The sequence below is a fragment of the Penicillium nucicola genome (genome assembly GCF_028828085.1).
Source record: "Penicillium nucicola strain IBT 29836 chromosome Unknown utg000010l, whole genome shotgun sequence".
NCBI classification, from domain to species: domain Eukaryota; kingdom Fungi; phylum Ascomycota; class Eurotiomycetes; order Eurotiales; family Aspergillaceae; genus Penicillium; species Penicillium nucicola.
The window spans coordinates 3,256,947-3,282,104 of record NW_026643134.1 but is presented as its reverse complement, the minus strand read 5'-3'; the positions used below and the strand labels follow the sequence as shown (position 1 = coordinate 3,282,104).

General features: G+C 50.3%; 10 protein-coding genes across 10 annotated transcripts; 5 read left to right on the top strand and 5 right to left on the bottom strand.

Annotated features, from left to right (window-relative positions):
• Window positions 1-1,042: 1,042 nt before the first annotated feature.
• Window positions 1,043-2,365, top strand: N7511_009799 (M20 family metallopeptidase; the record flags this gene model as incomplete). The annotated part of the gene is made up of 1 exon (XM_057132176.1): window positions 1,043-2,365. One exon carries the CDS (start codon window positions 1,043-1,045, stop codon window positions 2,363-2,365), a length of 1,323 nt encoding a protein of 440 aa, XP_056980164.1.
• Window positions 2,366-2,701: 336 nt separating this feature from the next.
• N7511_009798 (glycoside hydrolase family 47 protein) lies at window positions 2,702-4,858 on the bottom strand (the record flags this gene model as incomplete). The annotated part of the gene is made up of 3 exons (XM_057132175.1): window positions 2,702-3,657; window positions 3,707-4,351; window positions 4,405-4,858. 3 exons carry the CDS (start codon window positions 4,856-4,858, stop codon window positions 2,702-2,704), a joined length of 2,055 nt encoding a protein of 684 aa, XP_056980163.1.
• A 995-nt stretch (window positions 4,859-5,853) lies between these two features.
• Window positions 5,854-7,218, bottom strand: rpt4 (proteasome regulatory particle base subunit RPT4; the record flags this gene model as incomplete). The annotated part of the gene is made up of 4 exons (XM_057132174.1): window positions 6,993-7,218; window positions 6,544-6,930; window positions 6,038-6,494; window positions 5,854-5,974 (listed from the first exon to the last, which is right to left on the bottom strand). Exons 1-4 carry the CDS (start codon window positions 7,198-7,200, stop codon window positions 5,854-5,856), a joined length of 1,173 nt encoding a protein of 390 aa, XP_056980162.1. The 5' UTR covers window positions 7,201-7,218.
• Window positions 7,219-8,400: 1,182 nt separating this feature from the next.
• Window positions 8,401-9,907, top strand: aspf22 (enolase acuN; the record flags this gene model as incomplete). Its single annotated transcript, XM_057132173.1, has 4 exons — window positions 8,401-8,524; window positions 8,596-8,652; window positions 8,719-9,058; window positions 9,112-9,907. 4 exons carry the CDS (start codon window positions 8,401-8,403, stop codon window positions 9,905-9,907), a joined length of 1,317 nt encoding a protein of 438 aa, XP_056980161.1.
• A 385-nt stretch (window positions 9,908-10,292) lies between these two features.
• Window positions 10,293-11,231, top strand: N7511_009795 (eukaryotic translation initiation factor 3 subunit J; the record flags this gene model as incomplete). Its single annotated transcript, XM_057132172.1, has 3 exons — window positions 10,293-10,311; window positions 10,378-10,454; window positions 10,533-11,231. The coding sequence occupies 3 exons, from the start codon at window positions 10,293-10,295 to the stop codon at window positions 11,229-11,231; spliced, it is 795 nt and encodes a 264-aa protein (XP_056980160.1).
• Window positions 11,232-11,504: 273 nt separating this feature from the next.
• Window positions 11,505-11,993, bottom strand: N7511_009794 (uncharacterized protein; the record flags this gene model as incomplete). Its single annotated transcript, XM_057132171.1, has 1 exon — window positions 11,505-11,993. One exon carries the CDS (start codon window positions 11,991-11,993, stop codon window positions 11,505-11,507), a length of 489 nt encoding a protein of 162 aa, XP_056980159.1.
• A 1,282-nt stretch (window positions 11,994-13,275) lies between these two features.
• Window positions 13,276-13,566, bottom strand: N7511_009793 (uncharacterized protein; the record flags this gene model as incomplete). Its single annotated transcript, XM_057132170.1, has 1 exon — window positions 13,276-13,566. One exon carries the CDS (start codon window positions 13,564-13,566, stop codon window positions 13,276-13,278), a length of 291 nt encoding a protein of 96 aa, XP_056980158.1.
• Window positions 13,567-14,096: 530 nt separating this feature from the next.
• Window positions 14,097-15,432, bottom strand: N7511_009792 (14-3-3 adaptor artA-like protein; the record flags this gene model as incomplete). The annotated part of the gene is made up of 8 exons (XM_057132169.1): window positions 14,097-14,474; window positions 14,538-14,625; window positions 14,683-14,957; window positions 15,026-15,037; window positions 15,097-15,116; window positions 15,181-15,227; window positions 15,286-15,293; window positions 15,421-15,432. 8 exons carry the CDS (start codon window positions 15,430-15,432, stop codon window positions 14,097-14,099), a joined length of 840 nt encoding a protein of 279 aa, XP_056980157.1.
• Window positions 15,433-17,678: 2,246 nt separating this feature from the next.
• N7511_009791 (calcium-transporting ATPase) lies at window positions 17,679-20,872 on the top strand (the record flags this gene model as incomplete). The annotated part of the gene is made up of 4 exons (XM_057132168.1): window positions 17,679-17,796; window positions 17,853-18,010; window positions 18,076-20,391; window positions 20,444-20,872. The coding sequence occupies 4 exons, from the start codon at window positions 17,679-17,681 to the stop codon at window positions 20,870-20,872; spliced, it is 3,021 nt and encodes a 1,006-aa protein (XP_056980156.1).
• A 1,427-nt stretch (window positions 20,873-22,299) lies between these two features.
• Window positions 22,300-25,157, top strand: N7511_009790 (uncharacterized protein; the record flags this gene model as incomplete). The annotated part of the gene is made up of 3 exons (XM_057132167.1): window positions 22,300-23,269; window positions 23,324-24,752; window positions 24,776-25,157. The coding sequence occupies 3 exons, from the start codon at window positions 22,300-22,302 to the stop codon at window positions 25,155-25,157; spliced, it is 2,781 nt and encodes a 926-aa protein (XP_056980155.1).
• Window position 25,158: the final 1 nt, after the last annotated feature.

Genomic DNA, 25,158 nt, shown 5'->3' with positions numbered 1-25,158 from the left:
TGGGTAACATATCGCGGATAATCATGCAAGGTCTTGTCTTGTGCCGAGATCCAGATATTTGTGTATGACACCTTGAAGCCCACTACCCGCTGTAGATCACTGTACCTGACCTGAGACTTCCGACGTTCCAAGGTTCCCAAATTGCTTACTTTCTTGAGGCAATAAGCTAGTTCCTAATCTTCGGCATCTGACTTCGGTTCCTATGGCTTCGGGGGATTGCTGGGTCTGATCTACGGATTTCATTCAACTTGCTTCTAGTATCATAAGTCAGGCTTTTACTACTACCTAGGTATGGCCAACTTCTCGCACGTCATTTTAAGACACTGGCCAACATCTATACTCAGTCTATCTTCAAGTTGACAGAACGGAACCACTTTACTTGCTTTTGCTCAAGTCTTGAACACATAATATGTTCTTTGGTTTGTTTATTTCCACTCAGTTCTTTCTTCGTAATATCCCTCTTCTCTTACATCCTCCTATTAATACATTGTCCACGCCATCAATAGTTCTACCGGCTACAACGTTGTCCAACTCGATCATTCCGAGAATTCTCGTCTCATAATCCCGAGTTTGAATCCCGAGGACTCCCCCAGCATGGCACTTACAGACATGCTCATATCTCCAACATATATGGATGGTTGATACTAATGCCCATGCCTCCATTAATTCCATGAATACGACTAAAGTATCACGTCGCCTGGCTCAATTGTTCATACACTTTAACCCTTGAGGGCATAAGATCGATCAATTCAACCCCCAACCCTCAACCCTGAGAAACATATCCAATCCCCCCCCGCTGGAAAAAGCCAGCCCAATCAGAAACCAGATTCCCTAGAAATCACTTCATACATGCATCCGTTGAGCTAATCCATCGCCAATTCACGTGACCCTATACCTATCTATCGGAAGTTCCCGTCATCGGCCTCCAACCGTCTGCAAGGCTCCGACCCTCTTCCATTTCCCGGCGTTGATGCTGTATAATTGCAGCTGTCCATGAACTGACCAGCCTGTAATTGATACCTATCTTTCCCCTCTACCCTCAATGAAGTTCTCTTCATATCTCGCAGCCGCGGCTGCTATCACCGGCGTGACAGCTTCTCCGCACCCCGCACCAGCAAAACAGGAACCTCTGGGCGCACAATCCACGCTCGCCCAGCCAATCTCTAGCCAGAGCGCAGAAGACATAATCAACAACTCGCCTCTGCTATCACTCCACCGAGACTTGGTTGAGATTGAGTCCGTCTCCGGCAACGAGCACGATGTCGGCCTCTTCGTCGCGAAGTTCCTCGAAGCACGGAACTTCACCGTCGTGAAGCAGGAGGTCCCTCCGTTGAAGGGTCACGAGAGTCCAAAGACAAGATACAATATCTACGCTTACCCGGACTCTCATTCGGAGCCTCCCTCCATCCTTCTCACGAGCCATATCGATACCGTCCCGCCGTTCATTCCATACTCAATTCATCGCCCGGAAGCTGATGTCTCCGCCAGCTACGACTCGGAAAACCTCATCCTGGCCGGTCGTGGTACTGTTGATGCCAAGGGCAGCGTCGCGGCGCAGATCTTCGCTACTTTGGAAACGCTGAACGAGCAACCCGACGCGAAGCTGGGCCTCCTCTTCGTCGTCGGCGAAGAAGTCGGCGGCGACGGCATGAAGACCTTCTCTAACTCCGAGTACAACACCGACAGCGCTTACCACACTCTCGTCTTCGGTGAGCCTACCGAAGCAAACCTAGTCTCGGGCCACAAGGGCATGCTCGGCTTCGAGGTCTTCGCCCACGGTTCTGCCGCGCACTCGGGCTACCCATGGCTCGGCCGGAGTGCCGTCTCGGCTATCCTGCCAGCGCTGTCTCGTGTTGATAAGCTGGGCAGTATCCCGACAGAGAAGGGCGGTCTCCCTTCCTCTCCGAAGTATGGAGAGACGACGTTGAATGTTGGTGTTGTCCGCGCTGGTGTTGCGACGAATGTCGTTCCCGCTCAGGCGTATGCTGATGTCTCTGTCCGTCTTGCTGCCGGGACCCCGGACGAGGCGCGCGAGATTATCAAGCGCGCTGTTGCGGATGCTAGTCGGGATGAGGAGGCTGAGGTTGTGGTGGACTTCAGCTCGCATGGTGAATCGTATGAGCCTGTGGATCTTGATGTCGACGTTGAAGGCTTTGATGTCACTACTGTGAACTATGGTACCGATGTTCCGAATCTGTCCGTTCGGTCGGGCGTCAAGCGTTACCTTTATGGCCCTGGTAGTATCTTCGTCGCTCATGGTGACCATGAGGCTTTGAGTGTGCGCCAGCTCCAGGATGCTGTTGGTGGGTTCAAGAAGTTGATCCAGGCTGCTTTGGATAGAGAGGAGCAGGGCCTTGCCGTATAGTCGGTCCTTGTATTTGCATAGCTTGGATATGACTGCCGGACTACTTACCCGAAGGCACCCGTGGACTACTAGACCTAGAAATCTTTCTTCTCCCGTGGCCAGATAATCATGTTTCATTCAAAACTATAAAACAAATCGGATGACGCACACTGAGCAGAGTATACGTAAATATTATTTGACATTCAGCGCCTGAAATAAAGTAGGTCATGTACAAAACCAATGTTATACACAATCTGGTTCTCCAGATTCCAAGTAACTTATAGCATAGGGGAAAGAAAAGCGCTATATAAACATATAACGGACATAAACGACATGTCTCGTCAGAACATTCCAATTCTACTGCCTGGGCTTCCTCTCCCACCCGGTCTTAAGGTCACCGCTAGGCTTGAATCTTGGGAACGGATGAGCCTCGGTGTTAAACACGTGCTCTTCAAGCGAGATGAAATCACGGTCTGAGAACAGGAGGTAGAAGTACTTCAATGTCTCTGCCATCCAGTAGCTCTCCATGTTATCGCGTTTGTAGGGTGGTACGGCGTCTGCATTGCCGAGAGAGGTAAAGCCCTTAATCCGGAAAATGGGTTCTTTGCTGCTTGTCGTTGGGATGCGGGAGGTGGTGCTCTTCTTCTCTACGACGGCTGTGTGCTTGACGAATGACTTGAAGATTTCCCAGCCCCATTGGCGGTACATCTCATCGCCCGTGATACGGTACATGTATAAGAGGGACTCGATCGTCTCGGGGCGTTGTAGATTGTGGCGGTCGTTTCGGTGAATTTCGATGTCTTCGCGCCAGGATTCTGAGCCGTCGTATGACTCTAGGGTTTTAGAAATGCCTTTGAGTATTTCTGGCTTGCCTTGTTTTGGGTTGGTGGATGAGTCGGGATACTTGTCTCCCATCATCACAGGTTGGGAGTCTAGTGTGAAGTAGGAAATTTCGGAGGCGAGTCCGGTTGCCGTTCTCTTATGCATTGCCCAACAGGTCTTCATCAACTCGCGAGACATGAGAATCTCCTCTTCACGTTGTTGAGACCAGTCTGAAGACTTTCTTGCCTCGGATAGTGATCGACCGCCTGTGGCGCCGAGCGCAATTGTTCCGGGCATGAAGCAGACCAGGTGGTCCATACGGGGTAGGAGTTCTTGATCCAGGCCATGGGGCCGTTCGCCGATAACCATGAGTTGTGTGTTCTTGGTGAATGTGATAAGATGCTTGCGGATGCCCTTGAGGGCCTCGTCCCACATTAATTTGTAGACCGGTTCCTGTTGTGAGGTCTGCAGATATTGCTTGATGAGGTATTCTGGACAGATCAGCTTGGACTCCATCACATTCAAAAAGTTTGAACATACCATAGTACGAGTCTGCTTTATTCCCGAGACTCACACTGTCTCCCTTGAACGTTCCACTGTCGGGGTGGATAGCAGAACGTACAAGGCCATCCTGGGACATTTGAGAGTCAATCACCTTCATGGCATCCTCTACTATGGTCCAGTATTCTGCCTCTCCAGTCAACTTGGCCAGATACTTGAATTCAAGCTGCACCGATCCAGCTTCAGAGACGGGCGTGGCCCCTTCGTCAAAGTGAACAGGGATACCTGCCGACGTGTTGAGGTTGACATTCGACCATGGAATGCCGCTAGGAGACTCAAAAGCACCAAGCAATCTGTCGGCAAGATCGGCGGCTTTCTCAATGTAAAGGTCTTCGCCCGCGGCACCGACATCGTCGTCGTTCAGCGGTGCCAAATCGGGGAATTGGGTCGAGAGATAGTGCGCAGACAGCAAACCACCTAGCATACGAATACTCGTCTCGAAGGTATTCACATCTCGGTCTTGATCATACCGCAGCGAGGTCGAGATCCATTGTCTGGCTCGGTGAACCTTGGAGGTCAGGTTCATGATCATCAGAGTATCTAGCGAGTCGACAATCATCCAGCCTAACCCGCCGCTAGTGACCTCCTGGTTCACATTTGATACGGGACGATACTGGTCGTAGCCTATGCCTACTATCAGCCTTGCATCCAGCACAGAAAGCCACACCCCGACTTACCCCATGCATTCTTCTCATAGCCCTCCCAACTAACAATGAAAGCGTCCCGCACTTTTTCCCGCCTCTCAGCCCAGTCGGACGTATCCGAAGATGCCTTCTCATCCTCCAGAGTCTGAGCCCACCGCCAAAGATCAACCCCCTTATCGTTTGATCGTGACCCTGTCAATGGCCGGAGATAGAAGTTATAGTATAACAAGAATACCAAGCTACACACTCCGAGGAGAGCAATGAACGGCCTCCATCGCCTCCGGGGACCTGTGCGCCGCGGTTGAAAGTAGGGCTTGTCTTTGTATAACGGTAGCGTGCGGTCTTTTTCGAAATAGCCGTTCACTTTGTTGGACAGGGGGATCGGTTGGTTGGACAACCCATAGCCACGGAGGCCATTGCGGGAGTTCTGATAGAAGTTGTCTTGCTGCGCTGGCGCAAACGGACTGCGCGATGGTTGGTATGCCATTGTTTCTCCAGGGAGCTTGGGCTTCGCGAATGTCTGCCGGGGATGCGATTATCGATCGCGACACATAGGAATGGAATGTCGGTTCTATATTACTGAATTTCCGCTTTCATTGGGATCTCGGAGGCAGGGTTGAAGTGTTCAAGTAGGAGTTCTAGTGTGCTCTTCAACAGGAGTCAGTTTGATTTCTTCCAAAGGGAGCCCCTCGTTGTCGTGAGGACATACCGATGAAGCCGTTCACTCATGTATACTGTCTTGATGTCATAAACTCGGTGGCAATGGTCATCTAGGCAGGATTTCACTACACAAAAGTGGCCCTGAGCAAGATGTGTACGGTGGGTTGGTCCGTAAACAATTTGTTGGAGATGCGGAGGCGCGGAGATTGTCCCGCGTGTTCTCAGTTGCCAAGTCCAGAGTTGAAGCCAAGTGTCCAGGGGCAACTTCGATGTTAGCTTCAAATTGGAATTTGCGTGCCTGGCGACAATTGAGAACGTGGCAAGGTTGAAGGAAGCTGGGGAAGTGGAGAGCCAATATCAGTCCGCAAATCATCGCTGTGCACGCGTAACCAGTTTCAGAAGTACTGGATGGCATAGGGCAGGTTGTCTGGTCGAAAGCCAAACTCTGCACAACCTACTGGATAAAGTCTTGAAGCCCATTTTCACACCCTAATTTTATATGATATCTAACTGGACAAATTAAGCACTCGCAAATGGGCAGGAAAAAACAAGAGGCGAAATTAGACAGGCCCAGTCGGGGCACACAAATGCATAGAATAGTACACTGCCTGGCAGGATTGCACATCGAGACTGTCTAATACTTTGTTACACCCCGACTGTGAACAGATTTATAAGCCTGCCGTATGTGCATTTGACTTCGGTCTCTATGGAAGCATTTCCCCTCGCAATCTACACAAGTTGGAGCAGAAAGATAGTTGAATGCATAGTATTAGCGCTTCATGAGAAAGATCTAAGCCCTGCACTAGCCCAAGATAGTTACAATTACAGCTTCTGGTACTCAAGCTTGCCCTCCAGCTTCTTTGCCTCTGCGACCTTCCGTACGGCCTTGTTGAAATCGTCCTGGTTGATGGCGTCGCGGTAATCCTTGATCGCGAACAGACCACTGTAATATGTTAGTTCATCGTTCACTGCATTTTTGGCGGCCAATGGACTGGATGGCACTTACGCTTCGGTGACAACGTTTCGGAGATCCGCACCGTTAAGGCCGTCACTCATCTTGACCACGCTCTCAAAGTCGATATCACCTTCCTGTTGAACCGTGCTCGTGTGAATCTTCAAGATCTCCAGACGGCCGACCTCGTTGGGAAGAGGAATCTCAATCTTTCGGTCCAGACGACCAGCACGCAGCAGAGCGGGGTCCAATGTGTCGGGTCGGTTGGTTGCCATGATGATCTTCGTCTTTCCTAGATAGTCGAAACCATCCAGCTGGTTCAGCAACTCCATCAGCGTTCGCTGAATTTCTCGATCTGCTGAGGTACCCTCCGAAAATCTTCGTCCACCAATGGCGTCAATCTCGTCCATGAAGATGATACAGGGTTCGTGTTCCTTGGCGTATCCGAACATTTCTCGGATCAGTCGAGCGGATTCACCAATATACTTATCAACGATAGCCGATGAGACCACTAATCATAGTCAGTCATTTGTAGGGAGAAAGTATAGGTGGAAACATACCCTTCAAGAAGTTGGTATCGATCGAGCTGGCCACTGCTCGTGCAAGCAGCGTCTTACCAGTACCCGGAGGACCGTAGAGCAAGACACCCTTGGGAGGCTTGATGCCGACTCTGAGGAAGAGCTCTGGGTTCTTCAAGGGCAATTCAATTACCTCCCGAAGCTCTCTGATCTGGTCGTTGAGACCACCAATACCTGCAAAGTTGACTGAACCGGGATCCTCCAGCGACATATTGTACACCAAGGGGTCAACTTCACGAGGTAACATCCGCATGATGGTGAGTGTTGTCATATCCAAAGCCACACGTGTGCCTTGCTTCATCTTGGCCTTATCCACCTTTGACCGACAACCGACGACATATCGAGGACCGGAGGACGCCTTGACGATAACTATAGGCCTGTCAGTCACCCTCAACAGGGTTGAGATGAATGATAATGGGGATGATACTCACATCGCTCTTCATCAAGCTGCTTCAACACCTCGCCGATGATCTGACCCACACTTTGTAGCGCCTTGATGTTCTCCTCGGAGATATCAAACTCCCGCTGAAGATCCTTGATGCCCAAGCGGAGAGTCTTGAGCTTAGTTTCCCATTCTCGTAACTCGAGCAAGCTCTTTTTATAGTCCTCGAGCGACTGGTCGCGCTCCGTGTCGCTCATGATGAAGGACGGTCGAACAACGGTTCACCTAATGTAAAGGGACAGACAGGAGAGCTGAGTTGAGACAGCAATTTAGAGAGGTAAGATTTTGGAGGATCGCAGATGCAGAATGGATGGATCTGAGTGAGTGGTAGCACCTTGCCTGGGGAGCTCCAGCGCAGCGCAGCGATGAGCCAAATAAGGTCACATGATACTATTATGTCATGCTCTTGGCTGCTACATGACACCTGAGGTGTCAAGGCCAAACATGCAAGGCAGCAAGATGAGGCAGCAAGGCATCAATATCGGAAGCCGTGGAGATTACATAATATCTAGCTTGGAACTCACCTGGGCAACCCCACTGTGATCGCCTTCAAATTCAGGCCGCAATTTAGCTGAGTTCGTCAACTTGTAATCCAAAGGCAATGCTACGCTGGATGGACATGTCAAGTTGCTTCCATTGGTCGTTTATCATCATCAAGTGTATGATTGGTCCAGTACCATTCTTTTAGACAAAATGAGCAGCCCTCCGCTTCTACAGTGCCTCATGAAGCACGGCCCAGGAGGGGCATGGAGGGGTGTAAACACCAGCCTACAAAGTACAGAGTACAGATTGTGCCATTAGCTTCCAAGGTGATCATATGAAACAAGCCTATGCCATCATAGCTTTTCCGTTTCTCGGAAGATCTCGTAGCTGAGGTGCCGCATACGGTCGGATCAACCAGCAAGAGCTGGAGAACAGCCGTGGAGCCCCACTGTCGCATTGGAAAGAATCGGAGGAGCAATGATCTTTTCCGGGGTTAATGGGGAGTATATAAGAGACTCGGGTCCCTATACATTATCTTCTTTTCTTAGTTGAAAAGTTGTTTACTATTTCACTGGTAAGTTGTGAGATTATCATCAGTTGCAAGTCGTATATACCCCGCCACCCCTCCTCTCCCCTATACACTTTCCCACCTTCACATCTTCCCTCCCCAATCTTCTGGAAAGAGAAAGAATCCCCCAAAACTCCTCCCCGGTGATCGTAAGTAGGCAAACCGACATTGCCCCATCAACAAGTGGTTGAGCTCGCAAATCACGTCCTTCTCCATCCCGCCCATTCTGTTTCGGTCATCGGTGAACACCCCCCCGCCGTTAGTCACACTGCTTTTGCCATATATCTGCCCGGTTCCTATTTCACTTTTCCCTTTCTTTCATCTGACTGAATACCAGCCTTTCAAAATGCCTATCTCCAAGATCCACGCTCGCTCCGTCTACGACTCTCGCGGTAACCCCACCGTTGAGGTCGACGTTGTCACCGAGACCGGCCTCCACCGCGCCATTGTTCCCTCCGGTGCTTCCACCGGTAAGTTCTCTGTTTGAGTCGTCTGAATGGGCATTGGAAATTGGACTGAAAAAGCTAACATCTATCTTCAGGTCAGCACGAGGCCGTTGAGCTCCGTGACGGTGACAAGACCCACTGGGGTGGTAAGGGTAAGTGAACCATCAGCTTCCAATTGTATCTCCAAATGAGCAAGATCTAACAGTTTCATGCTCTAGGTGTCCTCAAGGCCGTTAAGAACGTCAACGAGACCATTGCTCCCGCCATCATCAAGGAGAACATCGATGTCAAGGACCAGGCCAAGGTTGACGAGTTCCTGAACAAGCTCGATGGAACCGCCAACAAGGGTAACCTCGGTGCCAACGCCATCCTCGGTGTCTCCCTGGCCATCGCCAAGGCCGCCGCCGCTGAGAAGGGTGTTCCCCTCTACGCTCACATCTCCGACCTTGCCGGCACCAAGAAGCCCTACGTCCTCCCCGTCCCCTTCCAGAACGTCCTCAACGGTGGTTCCCACGCCGGTGGCCGTCTGGCCTTCCAGGAGTTCATGATCGTTCCCGAGTATGTTTCCCTGCTATGTATACCTCTAGTGATCCTATGACTGACGAACGCAGCACTGCTCCTTCCTTCACCGAGGCTCTCCGCCAGGGTGCTGAGGTCTACCAGAAGCTCAAGGCTCTCGCCAAGAAGAAGTACGGCCAGTCCGCTGGTAACGTCGGTGACGAGGGTGGTGTCGCTCCCGATATTCAGACCGCTGAGGAGGCTCTTGACCTCATCACCGAGTCCATTGAGCAGGCCGGCTACACTGGCAAGATTAAGATCGCCATGGATGTTGCCTCCAGCGAGTTCTACAAGGTCGATGCTAAGAAGTACGATCTTGACTTCAAGAACCCCGACAGCGACCCCACCAAGTGGCTCACCTACGAGCAGCTTGCCGACCTCTACAAGTCCCTTGCTACCAAGTACCCCATTGTCAGCATTGAGGACCCCTTCGCTGAGGATGACTGGGAGGCCTGGAGCTACTTCTACAAGACCTCTGACTTCCAGATTGTTGGCGATGACCTGACTGTCACCAACCCCCTGCGCATCAAGAAGGCTATTGAGCTCAAGTCTTGCAACGCCCTCCTCCTCAAGGTCAACCAGATTGGTACTCTCACTGAGTCCATCCAGGCCGCCAAGGACTCCTACGCCGACGGCTGGGGTGTCATGGTCTCTCACCGTTCCGGTGAGACTGAGGATGTCACCATTGCTGACATCGCTGTTGGTCTCCGCGCTGGTCAGATCAAGACCGGTGCCCCTGCCCGTTCCGAGCGTCTGGCCAAGCTTAACCAGATTCTCCGTATCGAGGAGGAGCTCGGTGCCAACGCTGTCTACGCTGGTGAGAAGTTCCGCACTGCTGTTAACCTGTAAATGTGGTCTTTCAGCGTAGATCGGGCTTAGGTCCAAAAAGATGGTTTGATGATTCCGTCACAACCCATGATGATTATGAATTTAATTAAGAATTTCAAGAATTTCAATGAAAACAAATTTCCCTTTCAAATTTCATCCACATCACCTTAAGAGACAAAGAAATTGTAGTATACATCAGCTCATCGGGCATCCAAGGCCCCGAGAGATCACGTGCCCATGCCACCTGGGGACGATAAGTGTGTCCCACATAAAATTTGCCCTCGCCCCTCCATCCTTTGTTGGGTCCGTTTGGCTTGTTACTCGGTCTTGCGTCTAGCGCATTGCGTACCTTCGTTTTTCTCTCTCTTATCAGATATTACACTTTTTCTTTTTTCTATAGCCAAAAATGCCGCCTTCCAAGTGGGGTATGTTCTTATCCTTCGCTATCGAGCATCCCCCGCCTCCGAATCCTTGCTAATAAGGCCCTACAGATGAAGAGGAGAGCGACTCTGCCCCTCCTGTCGTTGTCGCCCCTCGCCGCCGATTCGATGACGAAGAGGAAGAGGATGTAAGACTGTCTGCCCCAAGCCTGTTACTCCAGGCGACACTCAACATCGCGACAAGGCACTGACACAACTTTGGACAGGTCCTCGACTCATGGGATGCCGGTGAAGACTCCGAAGTAGAGCGCGAGAAGGCCAAGAAGGCCGAAGAAGCCGCCGCCAAGGCCAAGGCCGCCGCCGCCGCCAACAAGAAGACCAAGGCCCAGCGGATAGAGGAACACCGGGAGCAGCGACGACAGGAGGCTGACTCCGACGACGAGTCTGGCGACGAGGAAGAGTCTGAGCGCCGCGCTCGTCTGCGCCGGACCGAGCAGGACGCTGATCTCGCTCACGCCGAGGACCTCTTTGGCTCCGTCGACACCAAGCGCAACAAGGGTGCCCCCAAGGCCATTGTCATCAGCGACAAGGCCGACCCTACCAAGTCTATCGACCTGTCCTCCATGCCTCTTTTCAACCCCAACACTAAGGACCAGTTCAACGCTCTGAGCGACGCCCTCATCCCCCTCCTGACTCCTCACTCGAAGAAGGCCCAGTACGCCATTTGGGCGCAGGACTTTGCCCGCAAGTTCGTCAAGGACCTGCCTAGCACTGAGATCAAGAAGATTGCCAGTGCCCTGACCACTGCTAGCAACGAGAAGATGCGCGAGGAGCGCGCTGCCGACAAGGGCAACAAGAAGACCAAGGCTGCTAAGACCAAGATCTCGCTGAACGCTAGCCGCGGCCCTGTCGACAACACCAACTACGACGGTGATGACGGTCTCGCCGATGATGACTTTATGTGATTGTTGAGACTAGGCTCTAGCCTCTGAATTGTTTCGCGTTTGCTTTCTATTGGATTTGTTCGAAAATACGCATCAAGGGTATCTCTCTTTCTCATTGCCCCGGCACTCAAAAGGTTACCTTGCTTCTGATCTGAACCTCCCCATGTACATCCCCCAGACTCTTCAATCTACAATATCCAACCCATAGAAGATTGAACCCCACCATCAATTATCAATTCTTACATGACCGTATCCGAGATCATTCTTCCAACCCGCTCTCCCACATACCCACTCCTAGTTCCCAAATGCCCTACTCCTAACAAGAGTCCGAATCCCCTGCCTCTTATTAACCACACCAATTCGCTTGGCCTCTTGCTCAATCTCTCGTATCCCTATATCTAGAGACACATACCCTTCATCGTCAAGGGCAAACAGCGCCTCTAGCACCCACACACCACAATTTAGCGCCTCCCGATATCGAGCCGAGTACAGCGTGAGCGGTACCATGGCCAGTCTACCCGACAGCGCAGCATGTAGAATCGGTGACACAGTCCCGATCTGAAGGGCTAGTATCAGTCGCCCGAGTGTTGGGATTTCGCTTGTTGGCTCGGTCTTGTATTGCCACGCCGTGGGCCCGCCTTCGTTGATTATGTGGAACACGGTTCCTCTCGTGGCGGTTTGCGCGAGGTATAGTTCCCAATGGAAGACATTCGTTGTCCCCCGATCGAGCAGGAGGACGTAGAGTGTGTTTGGCTCGAGGTTGAGGGGCTGTTGGAATGCCATTGTGGGATGAACTTGGATTGGGAATTCTCGAGGAAAGGAGAAGATGTGGGAGAACTCACTTATGTTATAATCTGTATACATGCTTCTTGTTTAGTCCCTCGTTTACGGAGATAGCTCGAGGTGAACCAAGGAAGCTAATGCACTTGGGCCTATTGTCCCCCCTACCACACCCGGATCCACGTTCACGAAACCGACAGCACGGCTTTTGGGTATACTTTTAGCGATCACAGACGAATCAGCGTCTGCGAGGGAATTTGTCAGGGATCCAATGCCGAATACAAGTGTGTTGATTTTTTGAGGGGGGCTAATATGCACCTGCAGTCTATGCAACTTGCTGCGCATTTCAGCTAATATAGCCGAATCTGGCATAGACGTGGCTTTGCTGGTGGTGTTTGGTTCGCTTGACTATTCGCTTTGCTTTTATGGAAATTTGCAGCTGAAATTAGACCTGTCAACAGTAATCAATCTTGTAGCTTGGATGTTGCTGTTTATCTTCCTTATTCTTTTTATTTAATTTTTAATTTTTTCTATATACCTGTCCTGTCTATCTTTTGATAACTATTCATTGTCTCCCATCCTACTAATGCTTGCACCAAGAAGGTCTTCGGTAGTCAACGCCCGAGATTGATACCAAACATGCATCTACACCCTTGTCAAAAGCCATGCAAGCAAAATAGGCCCTATATTTGCCCTATAATGTCCTTGAATGAGGCTCAACAAGGCAGAGACCCAAACCTGCCTCTACCGTTCCTCGTGGATGCTGTCTCCAGCTAACGCTAGCGGTGGGCCTATTGGATATAGCGTTATAACCGATGTTGTTTCCAGTAACCTGACTCTTGTTCTCCCGAGTCGGGACTTCCTCTGATACAATCTTCTGGTGCATAGAGTTGCTATCGGGCTGGGCTTGTGATGCTATCCATGGATTGATACTCAGCCGCCGGATACATCGTGTGAACACATCCACCCATGCGGACAAACCAACAACAATTTGCTTCGATATCGAGAACAAGAGTATAACTTATACATACTCAAATATCTAAATTCATTCATGCTAACCAACCAACACCCCAAAGAAGCTATACCTTACCATGCTATACAGTACACCAGAGAAACAAAACCAATCACCACTCACACCACTGACCAGGGCTATAATTCGCCGACGGTGCCGTTTGGCCTCGTGGCGTTTCCTCACTGCTATCACTTTGTGCAATAAGTTGCAGCTTGCAGACTGTCCACCTGTCTACTTGTTAGTTGTCAGTTGTCAGTTGTCAGTTGTTAGTTGTCATATCCAGTAGCCCTCCCAGGTTGTGCGCGGCCCCTCAGTGGCGCTGACCCGGACGACTTCGATTGGTTCACTGGATTCGCGCGAAAGATGTGTACTCGGTGAGCCCGTTGAGGAATCAGATGAGAGTGGATTGGGGTGTGGTCCATCCTCACTTTCCTTGAAGTTGTCTTGGGTGGCCGTGGATGCTGGCGAATCGCTTGGTTGGTTCTTGTTCCCCGCTGATGGGTTCTGCAGCTTTGGTGCTTGATGACATGGCTTCTGTGGTGGCGCTGCTAAGGGGGTGTTCATGGTGTGGAGAGTCTTACTTGAGTGGTTGATGAGGCCTTGTCTGGCGAGTCGTGTGCTTCTGGTATCCCCAGTTGAGAGGGTCTCTAGAACATACTCATGGAAGATGGCGTATTTGATGTGCTGTATATTCTAGTCAGACAAATGACAGGGTTGGAAGTGACTCTGTCGTTCTTGTATAGTACGTTACTCGATATACTTCCGAAGTTGGTAAGAAAGAAATCATTGGCTACGAAACCCCAAACCGGGTGCATCTCAGACAAAGAGATCCGAGTGGAATTGGAAAAAGACACATTTAATCGTGCTGGAGTGGGAATAGGAGACAATAAAAAAGAGAGAACTTCCACTCAGCCCCTTTTCTTCGCTCGCGTCAACCGAATATCAAACTCCGCCGGCCGACCCACACGGTCCCCGGACACGTGCAAGATATCTGCCGGTCCAACCCAGCGCTACAATGAAAACAAAGAAGCGACTTGCATGACCACGTCCAGGAAGAAATGCGAACGCCCACCCTAGCAATTGGCACAGATAATTTAAGCCTCAGCCTCTGTGGGCTTAGCCTCCTCGGGGGTCTCCTCGGCAGGAGCAGCGGCCTCGGTGGCGGTGGCAGCGGCAGGCGCCTCCTCCTCGGGCTTGTCTCCCTTGGTTTCTTCGCCCTCGTTACCATCCGATGAGGTCCAGAGAGTGAGGTTGTCACGCAGCAGCTGCATGATCAGGGTGCTGTCACGGTAGCTCTCCTCGGAAAGAGAGTCGAGCTCTGCAATAGCGTCGTCAAAGGCCTGCTTGGCGAGGTGGCATGCACGATCCGGCGAGTTGAGAATCTCGTAGTAGAAGACAGAGAAGTTCAGGGCGAGACCTAGGCGGATGGGGTGAGTGGGGGTGAGTTCGGTCTGGGCAACATCGGTGGCATTCTATCATGCAATTAACAAGTGCCCCAAGAGAAATATGCCTGCTAGGCAAGAGAATATAAATACCTTGTAAGCCTCGTGGGCGGCAGTGGCGGCACCCTTGCGCTTGGGGCCGGAAGCGAACTCAGCCAGGTAACGGTGGTAATCTCCCTTCCTGTAGACAGATTAGCCCGATGATCTCGAATTCAGAGATCGGCTGAGGTTGACCCACATCTTGTAGTAGAAGACCTTGGACTCGCCAGTCTCGGCCTTGGGGATGAGAGCATCATCGAGGACATCAAGGACATCTTGACAGACCTGCTCGAGCTCGGTCTCAATCTTCTGGCGGTAGTCACGGATGATACCGACGTGCTCGTCGGAGCCCTTGTTCTCCTCCTTCTGCTCAATGGAGGAGATGATGCGCCAGGAGGCACGGCGGGTACCGACCACGTTCTTGTAGGCAACGGAAAGGAGGTTACGCTCATCAACAGTAAGCTCGCCGCCGATCTAGGGATACGTTAATGCGTCAATTTCGGGCGATCCTGGAGGGGATTTCATGGGAAACCGTGTCATACGTTGGCGACTTCCTGTTGGGCGATTAGCATGGGTTCCCTGGCAGCAGACAAAATGAGGGGTTGCGACTTACCTTCATAAAGGTGACCATTTCTGAAAACAAGAAGAGAGACACGTCAGTGTATGCGCTCGGCACCATCATCATGAGCCAACTTACCATCGTAGCGCTCGGCCTGCTCGCAGAGCCTCGCGAGGAACGTCTTGCTGGTTGGGGGTCAGTCATGTCGGGCAACAGATCAGGATATGGCGATGGCGATCTTACTTCTCACGCTGCATGATAACACTGTTAGCCTTCTTATCGACAGAATTTCCAGATGGGGGAAGTTAAGGTAATGTGGGATCGCGATGGCGGTGACAACACAAGAGGGGCACGGATGGGGGGTGAACAGCATCTTACCTCAGAACCCATATTGAAAATCGAAGTGTGTTGGAAGTTGGAGAGTTAAATAAGAGATAGGGGAAACGCGAGATGCAGAAGGAGAAGATGAGTTAAGAGGATCAAGTGGGGGGGGGGAAAGATGGAGTCCAAAAGGTGAAGGGAGTTTGGGGGCATTTGAATCATAACAATAATACGCTCTAGGCTTGTACTGGGTACCTAGTGTGTCATAGTGTGACGCTAGTTAGTGGAGGTACCACAGTACTTGTGCTGCGGCCCTGTATTGATATTACTGCGGATCCCCCCTACCCAGTAATTAATTTGGCGGGGAGAGGTATACTTGACAGTACATGATACAATGCTGTCTGACGTGCCTTCATACTTCCTAGTGAGGTATCCAGGAATCTGAGGCTCAGCCATATTATTGACATAGATGAGAAGACAGTGGAATCCAATGTTTTCCCGGAAGCAGTCTTTCCCCTATTCCAGCGCTGGTACCAGATTTCGGTCCACGGGTACAGTCGAGGATCAGCTGAGAGCACATGACCGTAGTTCAAAGTAACTTTAAGATGGCAATAGCACTATTAATATCTGTAGACATAAGTTGTCCAATGATTTCGACAGTGCAACCAGTGCAAAAGAGATAAGGTCTGGGGATGATGCAAGTGCCTTTGGAACCTTCCAGACACTGTACTGTACCTGTATGATGTAGTTGATCAGCCGCACACCGACATCACATGTATCGGCAAACTTTACTATTTAGATGTTCAACTAAGCGAATTATATTACTGTAGTTTAAATTATCACACTGTCCTCAAGAAATTATTCACTCTCGTTGGTTATGTAAGGATCAGTCCAAGGTTTCCAGGTTTCCTGAATGAATAGGCCATCAACCAGTCCTGTACAGTATAACTAGGTCCTTCTGTAAGACAAATAGTTTTTGGCAGTGATTTTTGGTCCATGTCAAGGACAACCAACCATGCCCTTTCTGTCAAGCTTTGGCGTTCAAATCTCCAGACTAGTCAACTAGTCTGGGCTCAGTATGGATGAAGTCTAGCTTGGCCAACTAACCAGCATGGGCAATATGTCATGTTATCGCTAAATTAAGCATAATTTTGAGACAGGTCTGGGTTGACAAATAAAAATTTATCAGGATCTAGGCTGAGATCAATTCTGCTTATATAATTTCCTACTGTCTACCATTGGGCCAAAGATGACTTTATGCCTGCATCCCCAGAGAGCAAAAAGAGAAATCCACAAAGCAAGGAGATGACCATAGAGCAGGGATTGACTTAGATATCTACTGTACTCTACAGTACATGTGTCATATGTGCCATGTGTTTCAAATCATCCTCTCCCGGGAGGCGACGGTAAGATCATTGATCCTAATGATGCAACTGTGGGCTCTCTTAGCTTCAGCCTTATAGGTAAGGAGGCTTTTGTGCGTCTACGTAGTGTAGAAGGCGGTACCTCACTCTTGATGATCTCTACCTGTGTGGCACAGTAACAGCCCAATAGCAAGTGGACGGACTGGGATGGTTGGTTCCACCTCATCCAGTCCTAATCCGAAGACTGCCGCCATCTCGATCACACAGTCTCCGAAAAGGGGTACAGATACAGGTGTAGAGTTCTAAGCCTAGTCAGAAGACATAGCGTTCTTCTAGTCGACTGGTTGTAGAGTCGACTGGCTCGATTAGGAAGATCGAATACCCATTTCAGACCGCGGTGTCCCTTTCAGATCTTGCAAACACGAATCCGCCAAGGAGAGAGGTTACCCACAACTGCCATCCGATAGGCAAAGAACGAAGCAGCCTAGTGGCGCCCCATCAGTCATTCCAAGTTTGATCCGACAAGCTGGGGAATGCTATGTATGACGATGTCGAGGTTGGAGGCTCTTGGAGAGATCTGAACAACGAGATACTGATCAGGAATTCGGCTTCCACTCAAGAAGCCACCAGCAATGAGCATATCAACCCCGTCCCAGAACGAGAAAAGAGCAGCAAAGCGGAGAATAGCAGTTGACCCGCTCCTCAGCCCTGCAGCCCTGTGGCCCCTGGTGGCTTACTCAGCGCCTGGAAGCAATGAGAACACGTTGTGCCTCGTCCCCCACTGGAGGTTCCCCATTCGGCTTTCGATCTATTTCCTGGATCTCGCTCTTTTCTTCCTTCTTTTCTGCTTCAGGCTCCCTATGTCTCTAATCTAAATAGGTTTCCCTTTTCTTTTCTTTTTCCATTTGTTTACATCTTCCTGAACGTTTCTGCCCTTGAGGCTAAGCCATTATGGAGAATGCCTTTCTCCGCACTCCAGCGGAATCGCTGGAGCACTTCAAGGTGACTGAGCAGACTGGTCTGTCCCAGGATGCGGTCACGAAATCCAGAAGCCAATATGGGCCCAACGGTGAGTCTACATCCACACCGGCCCCAGAAGACGCATTGACCTGACGCTTTGTTTAGCTCTTGCGGAAGAGCCTCCAACGCCCATGTGGGAGCTGATTTTGGAGCAATTCAAGGATCAGCTCGTCCTTATCCTCCTTGGTTCGGCCGCCGTGTCGTTTGTGCTCGCGCTCTTTGAAGAGAACGAGGGTTGGACTGCATTTGTGGACCCTGCTGTTGTACGTGATTTGTTCCCCATAATCTGCCTTCATCAATCTTGCTGACCAATTGGCAATCTGTTTAGATCCTCACTATCCTTATCCTCAACGCCGTCGTCGGAGTCACCCAGGAAAGCAGTGCCGAGAAGGCCATCGCGGCTCTTCAGGAATACTCGGCCAACGAGGCCAAGGTTGTTCGTGATGGAAAGCCTCGCCGCGTCAAGGCTGAGGACTTGGTCCCCGGTGATGTGATTCAGATCGCCGTTGGTGATCGTGTTCCTGCAGATTGCCGACTGCTCGCTATTCACAGCAACAGCTTCCGTGTTGACCAGGCTATTCTGACTGGTGAAAGCGAAAGTGTCAGCAAGGAGACCAAGGCCATCAAGGACCAGCAGGCTGTCAAGCAGGACCAGATCAACATGCTTTTCTCTGGTACTACCGTGGTCAACGGCCACGCTACTGCCCTTGTTGTCTTGACCGGTGGCTCAACTGCTATTGGTGATATTCACGAGAGCATTACTGCCCAGATCTCCGAGCCAACCCCCCTGAAGCAGAAGCTGAACGACTTCGGTGACATGCTGGCCAAGGTTATTACCGTTATCTGTGTACTGGTTTGGGTTATCAACTATGAGAACTTCAATGATCCCTCTTTCGGTGGCTGGACCAAGGGTGCTATCTACTACTTGAAGATTGCTGTCTCCCTTGGTGTGGCAGCCATTCCCGAGGGTCTGGCTGTTGTCATTACTACTTGTTTGGCTCTTGGTACTCGCAAGATGGCCCAGAAGAATGCTGTTGTCCGCTCTCTTCCCTCCGTTGAAACCCTTGGTAGCTGCAGCGTTATCTGCTCCGACAAGACCGGAACTCTGACCACCAATCAGATGAGCGTGGAGAAGGTTGTCTACCTGTCCGCCTCTGGCAAAGGTTTCGATGAAATTGATGTCGAGGGAACCACTTTCACCCCCGAGGGCAAGCTCTCTCAGAACGGCAAGGTCGTCGAAAACGTGGCCGTCTCTTCTTCTACGGTTGAGCAATTGGCCGAGGTCACTGCCCTTTGTAACGCTGCTACTCTTGCCCATGACCCCAAGACCGGAGTCTTCTCCAGTATCGGTGAGCCCACCGAGGGAGCTCTTCGTGCTTTGGTCGAGAAGATTGGATCCACCGACGCTGCCCTGAACCAGAAGCTTTACCGCCTCCCTGCGTCTGAAAGATTGCATGCCGCTAGTGCTCACTACGAATCCCGTCTCCCTCTCAAGGCTACCTATGAGTTCTCTCGTGACCGAAAGAGCATGTCTGTCCTCGTTGGCGAAGGCAAAGAGCAAAAGCTGCTTGTCAAGGGTGCCCCCGAAACTATCTTTGAACGCTGCACTCACGTCCTTCGTGGCGCCGACGGAAACCGTGTCCCTATGACTAAGGAATATCTGAAGCTTCTCAGTGAAGAGGTCGTTGAGTACGGTAACCGCGGTCTCCGTGTCATGGCTATCGCAAATGTCAGCGGTGTCTCTGGTAACTCTCTTCTGAAGAACGCCTCCACTACCGAGGACTACGCCAAGCTGGAGCAAGATATGACTCTCGTTGGTCTGGTTGGAATGCTGGACCCCCCTCGTCCTGAAGTTGCCGACTCTATCAAGAAGTGCCACGCCGCCGGAATCCGTGTGATTGTCATCACTGGTGATAACCCCAACACCGCCGAGTCCATCTGTCGCGCCATTGGCGTGTTTGGTCCCAACGAGGATCTTACTGGCAAGAGCTACACTGGTCGCGAATTTGATAGCCTCAGCGAGGGCGAGAAGATGAAGGCTGTTGAGACTGCCTCGCTTTTCTCCCGCACTGAGCCTAGCCACAAGTCTAAGCTGGTTGATCTCCTCCAATCTATGAACCATGTCGTTGCCATGACCGGTGACGGTGTTAACGATGCTCCCGCTTTGAAGAAGTCTGACATTGGTGTCGCCATGGGTACTGGGACTGACGTCGCTAAGATGGCTGCTGATATGGTTCTCGCGGATGATAACTTCGCTACTATCACCGTTGCCGTCGAAGAAGGCCGTTCTATCTACAGCAACACCCAACAGTTCATTCGCTACCTGATCTCCTCCAACATCGGAGAGGTCGTGTCCATCTTCTTGACTGCTGCCCTTGGCATGCCCGAGGCTCTGGTCCCTGTCCAGCTCTTATGGGTTAACCTTGTCACCGACGGTCTCCCCGCCACTGCTCTGTCTTTCAACCCTCCCGACCACGACGTTATGAAGCGTCCTCCTCGCCGCCGTGACGAGGCTCTTGTCGGTGGCTGGTTGTTGTTCCGCTATATGGTCATCGGTATTTACGTCGGTGCTGCCACTGTCTTTGGTTACGTTTGGTGGTTCATCTATAACCCCGAGGGCCCTCATATCACTTTCTGGCAGTTGGTAAGTTTCTTATATCCCAGGCTCCTGTCCCACATTTCTAACAAACTTCTAGTCCCACTTCCACAAGTGCTCTGCTCAGTTCCCCGAGATTGGCTGTGACATGTTCACCAACGATATGGCCAAGTCTGCTTCCACTGTCTCTCTTTCCATTCTTGTGGTCATTGAGATGCTGAATGCCATGAACGCCTTGTCCTCCAGCGAGTCTCTCTTCACTTTCTTCCTGAACAACAACCCCATGCTGGTGTACGCCATCACTCTGTCCATGGCTCTACACTTTGCCATTCTCTACATTCCCTTCCTCCAGAACCTGTTCTCCATTCTTCCCCTGAACTGGACCGAATGGCAGGCAGTCTTGGTCATCAGTGCCCCTGTCATTTTCATTGACGAGGTCCTCAAGTATGCTGAGCGTTGCCTCTACAACACACATGTTACCGTCTCCCCGGTCGCCAACGGCGCCGCCGGTAAGCCCAAGCGGGCTTAAGAGAAAGATATGTAGGTATTGAATTACCATATTTTCTCCCGGGGGGTTCTTTGGCCGGTGCTAGAGGTGTGAATAGAGATAGATTGTGCCTGGCTGTTGGTTATGGTGTGGGTGGTTCAGTTTCCTTATGACATGCTATCATGCCCATAGAAAGACCCTGAAATGAAATATCGAACATGTACTCGAGTCATTTTTTACATAGGACCTATTTCTTTGAAATCGATGTAATCACTTCTCCGGACGATGAGCCTCCTCGAGGTATCACTGACGCTCAAATCACTGGACTCTCGAGTCGCCGTCCTGAAACTAACACCTTTATAATAAACCTTTCAAACAATTGAATCCAAGGTCAGCCAGTTATCTAAGTTACCTCGACATGGAGAGAAGTACACTGGAGCGCATTGCCATCTATCCTGCGCACAGGAGTGGTTGGAAAAGCGACAGGCTTTGACACGTATGATGTGGGTTGGAAGTAAAGATAGTCTCAATTCTGCAATGCTGGAAAGCAGATGCAGTCGAAACAAAGTAACCCTAGACACTTTGAATTGTCTACTCCATGTCCCCGCAGCTGACACCGAGAAGCCCTAATGGTGCACACCCAATCACACTATCAACCATGGCTTCCCCCAATGCCGAAAATCTCACTGAAAATTGTCCCTGCAATAGCATCTATTTGACACCTGCCGTACAGTGGGTTCCAGCTGTCCGAAAATGATATTGGGGCCATCGTCATGGCAGGGTCATTGCCGATCAATGGGCTATGGGCTTTGGAGTCTGAGTGATATTGTAGTCTTCATCCAGTGTAGATCATACCAGGAGTATATTCAATAGGGCGACTCAAGCTAGAAAGGAAATTATTTAGGACCTATTCAAGTGGCCGTAAGGCCATTTTTGTGCTCTGAAGGCTTTTTGTAATGATTTCAAGAGCCTCAATCTGTAGTAAGATCTGCGCCACCTCGGGCTGTTCGAAGCATTACTTCTCTATCGCTTTCGCTTCCGCCTACTATCGAGCTAGGCATGTTTCGTGCGAGTCAAGACTAACGACGTATCTTTGGCACACGCTCCCGGAAGTTAGTTAGCAAAAGGGCTTTGTGGCGGGTGATCGCCGCTTATAACAATATCGGAGATTCATATAAAAAGCAAGACGAATTGATAGGGTAGGAATAAAAGCCGGGAAATCACCCATGCTATACTCTCCCAGTGAGATTCAAGAATGAAGCGGGGGTTAGGCAGCGAACGTCACGAGAAGCGCTTAGAGTGCTGTTCATGGTGCCCGTGGCCCCCACTGCATTCTTTCTTTACGCCTTTTCTATACACTCAAGATCTCTCCAATCTTTGTCTCTCTTAAACCATCATTTGGATATATCTGGCTCAGCAACGAGTCATTTATCTGGTTCGGATCTACTAGGAGAAGAATCAGGATAAACATGTCAGACCCCGCAAACTACGCCGTGGGCTGGATATGCGCCATAGGCGTCGAGTATGTGGCTGCGCAAGAGTGCCTCGATGAGGAGCATGAAAGTCCAAGGTCTCTGGCTTCGAATGATACAAATGACTATACACTGGGAAGAATTGGAGATCATAACGTGGTGGTCGCCGTCTTGCCAGACGGGGAGTATGGAACCGTTTCTGCTGCGAGCGTGGCAAAAGACATGCTGCACAGCTTTCCCAACATCAAAATCGGTCTCATGGTAGGCATTGGCGGCGGTGCACCAAGTGCAAAGCATGATATTCGCTTGGGCGATGTTGTGGTTAGTGCCCCTCGCGAGGGCGAAAATGGTGTGTTCCAGTATGATTTTGGCAAGTCGATACAGGGCCAGAGCTTTCAACACACGCGGTTCTTGAATCAGCCACCAACGTCACTACGCACAGCAGTAGCGGGTATACAGGCGCAATATAAAAGGAAAGGTCATCAGCTCAAGGAGGCTGTCCACGGGATTCTCAACAAGAATCCTAGGCTCCGGCGCGAGTACGAACAACCAAGCACGGATAGGTTGTTCAAAGCCGACTACCTACATGATCCAAGAGGCTGTGCATATTGTGCAGAAGATTCGTCAAACTTGGTACCACGACCTGAGCGGAGTGAATATACGGATGATCCTACCATCCACTACGGTCTGATTGCTTCTGCGGATCAGCTGATGAAGGATGCTTTGATTCGAGACAGGCTTGCCGCGGAAAGGGACGTTCTATGTTTCGAAATGGAGGCTGCGGGTCTCATGAATCAATTTCCCTGCCTGGTGATCCGCGGGATCTGTTACTACTCAGACTCGCATAAGAGCAAAGAGTGGCAAGGATATGCATCAATGATTGCAGCTGTATATGCCAAAGACCTATTGCTGAGAATCCCTTCAAGTAGGGTGAAGGATGAGAAGCGACTTGGTGATTCAGTATCTGGTTAGTTCAATGTTACTTTGAAATAGCTCCCTTCATATATGTTAACATTATCAGAACCACAAAACGTTGCCGAGGAGCATAGGAATATTGCACAGAAGCAGCTTGAAATCCAGGAAAATGCAGTCAAGCAAAGACTCACAGACGAGGAAATGGAATGTCTTCAGTTATTTCGTCTTGTCACAGATACAAATGATGTCACATATGAATGGTACAAGGATCGTGTTGAAGCCCGATTGGAGGGCACCTGTGAGTGGTTTCTAAACCATCAGAATTTCCGAAGGTGGTTGGAACAAGATTCTGGGCCTTTGCTTGTCTCAGCCGACCCAGGCTGTGGGAAGTCTGTCCTGGCGAAACACCTTATCGAGGACAAGCTACCACGATCTGCCACGATCTGTTATTTCTTCTTCAAAGACCAGGACCAGAACAAAGTCAGCCAAGCGCTTTGCGCTCTACTCCATCAACTGTTTTCTCAGATTCCATTCCTCATAAGACACGCAATAGAGGATTTCAGAAAGAACGGGCGCCACCTCATCAAAGCGACTAAGTCCCTCTGGGGTATCCTGGGAAGAGCCGTGAAAGACCCCAATGCTGGACCTATCATCATCGTTCTAGATGCCCTAGATGAATGTGCTGAATCGGAATTCAATAACTTGATATCAGGCATTGAGGCTCAATCACGCACTGATCATTCAAGCCAGAGCAAGCTGAAGTTTCTCTTAACAAGCCGCCCATATGATCGAATTATCTCCAGTTTTGGGAGCTTACTGGAATCGTTCCCGTATATTCGTATACCAGGCGAGGAGAAGTCAGAAAGTATCAGTCAAGAGGTCACTCATGTCATCCGATATCGCGTCGAACAACTAGCTCGACAAACAAGTCTTTCAGATCGGGTCAAAAATCACCTTGCAACAAGACTGCTCAAAGTTCCACACCGTACCTATCTTTGGGTATACCTTGTGTTTGACTTCTTAGCAACCGAAACTTTCAAGAAAACACCTTCTGGAGTTGATCCAACTTTTGCATCCCTGCCAACAACAATGTACAAGGCCTATGAGCAGATTCTGAAGAAGTCGAAGAAAGACCCAACTGTTTGGAAGGCCTTGAGCATCATCTTGGCAGCAAGCCGACCCTTATCACTCTCTGAAATGAATGTTGCATTGAATGTTGACGGCAAATCAAAGTCAATTCACGACCTTGATCTTGAGGAAGAAGAGGACTTCAGCTCACGTCTCAGGTCTTGGTGTGGATTGCTTGTTTCAATCCACCACAACAAGATTTATCTGCTTCACCAGACTGCGCGGGAGTTTTTACTTGCGCATGAAGTATCACCTACCACTGTTCCTTCAGAGTCAGCCTGGCAGCATTCTATCACCAGCCAGAGCGCGCACAATGTCCTTGCCGAGGTCTGTGTCATGTATCTTGACTTCATCAATAATGAAACTCTTGCTGCGGATGTTGGAGAAACTCGCCAGAGTCTCTCCATGTACACTTTATTGAACTATTCAGCATTAATTGGGACGATCATCATCGCAATGCTCGCATTAGTATTGGTGCTGATCTTGTACCCTATACATTGAGCATCTGCAGTCTACACTCAAGGAGTCGGTCAATATGGCTTGAAATTCACCAGCGCCAATTTCTTTCTGGGGTTCCTCACAATACATGTAGTCTCACTCTGATGTCTTATCTTGGACATGAGGCAACAGTCAAATTGCTGCTTGAAAAAGGCGCTGACCTTGAGTCAAGAGACAACGATGGCGTAACCCCGCTATCATGGGCTGCAGAAAATGGGGAGGAGGCAATGGTCCAACTGTTGCTTGAAAAAGCTGCCGAGCCGAATTGGAGTCAAAGTGACGAAGATGACCTACTTCGCTATCACGGACGATAGA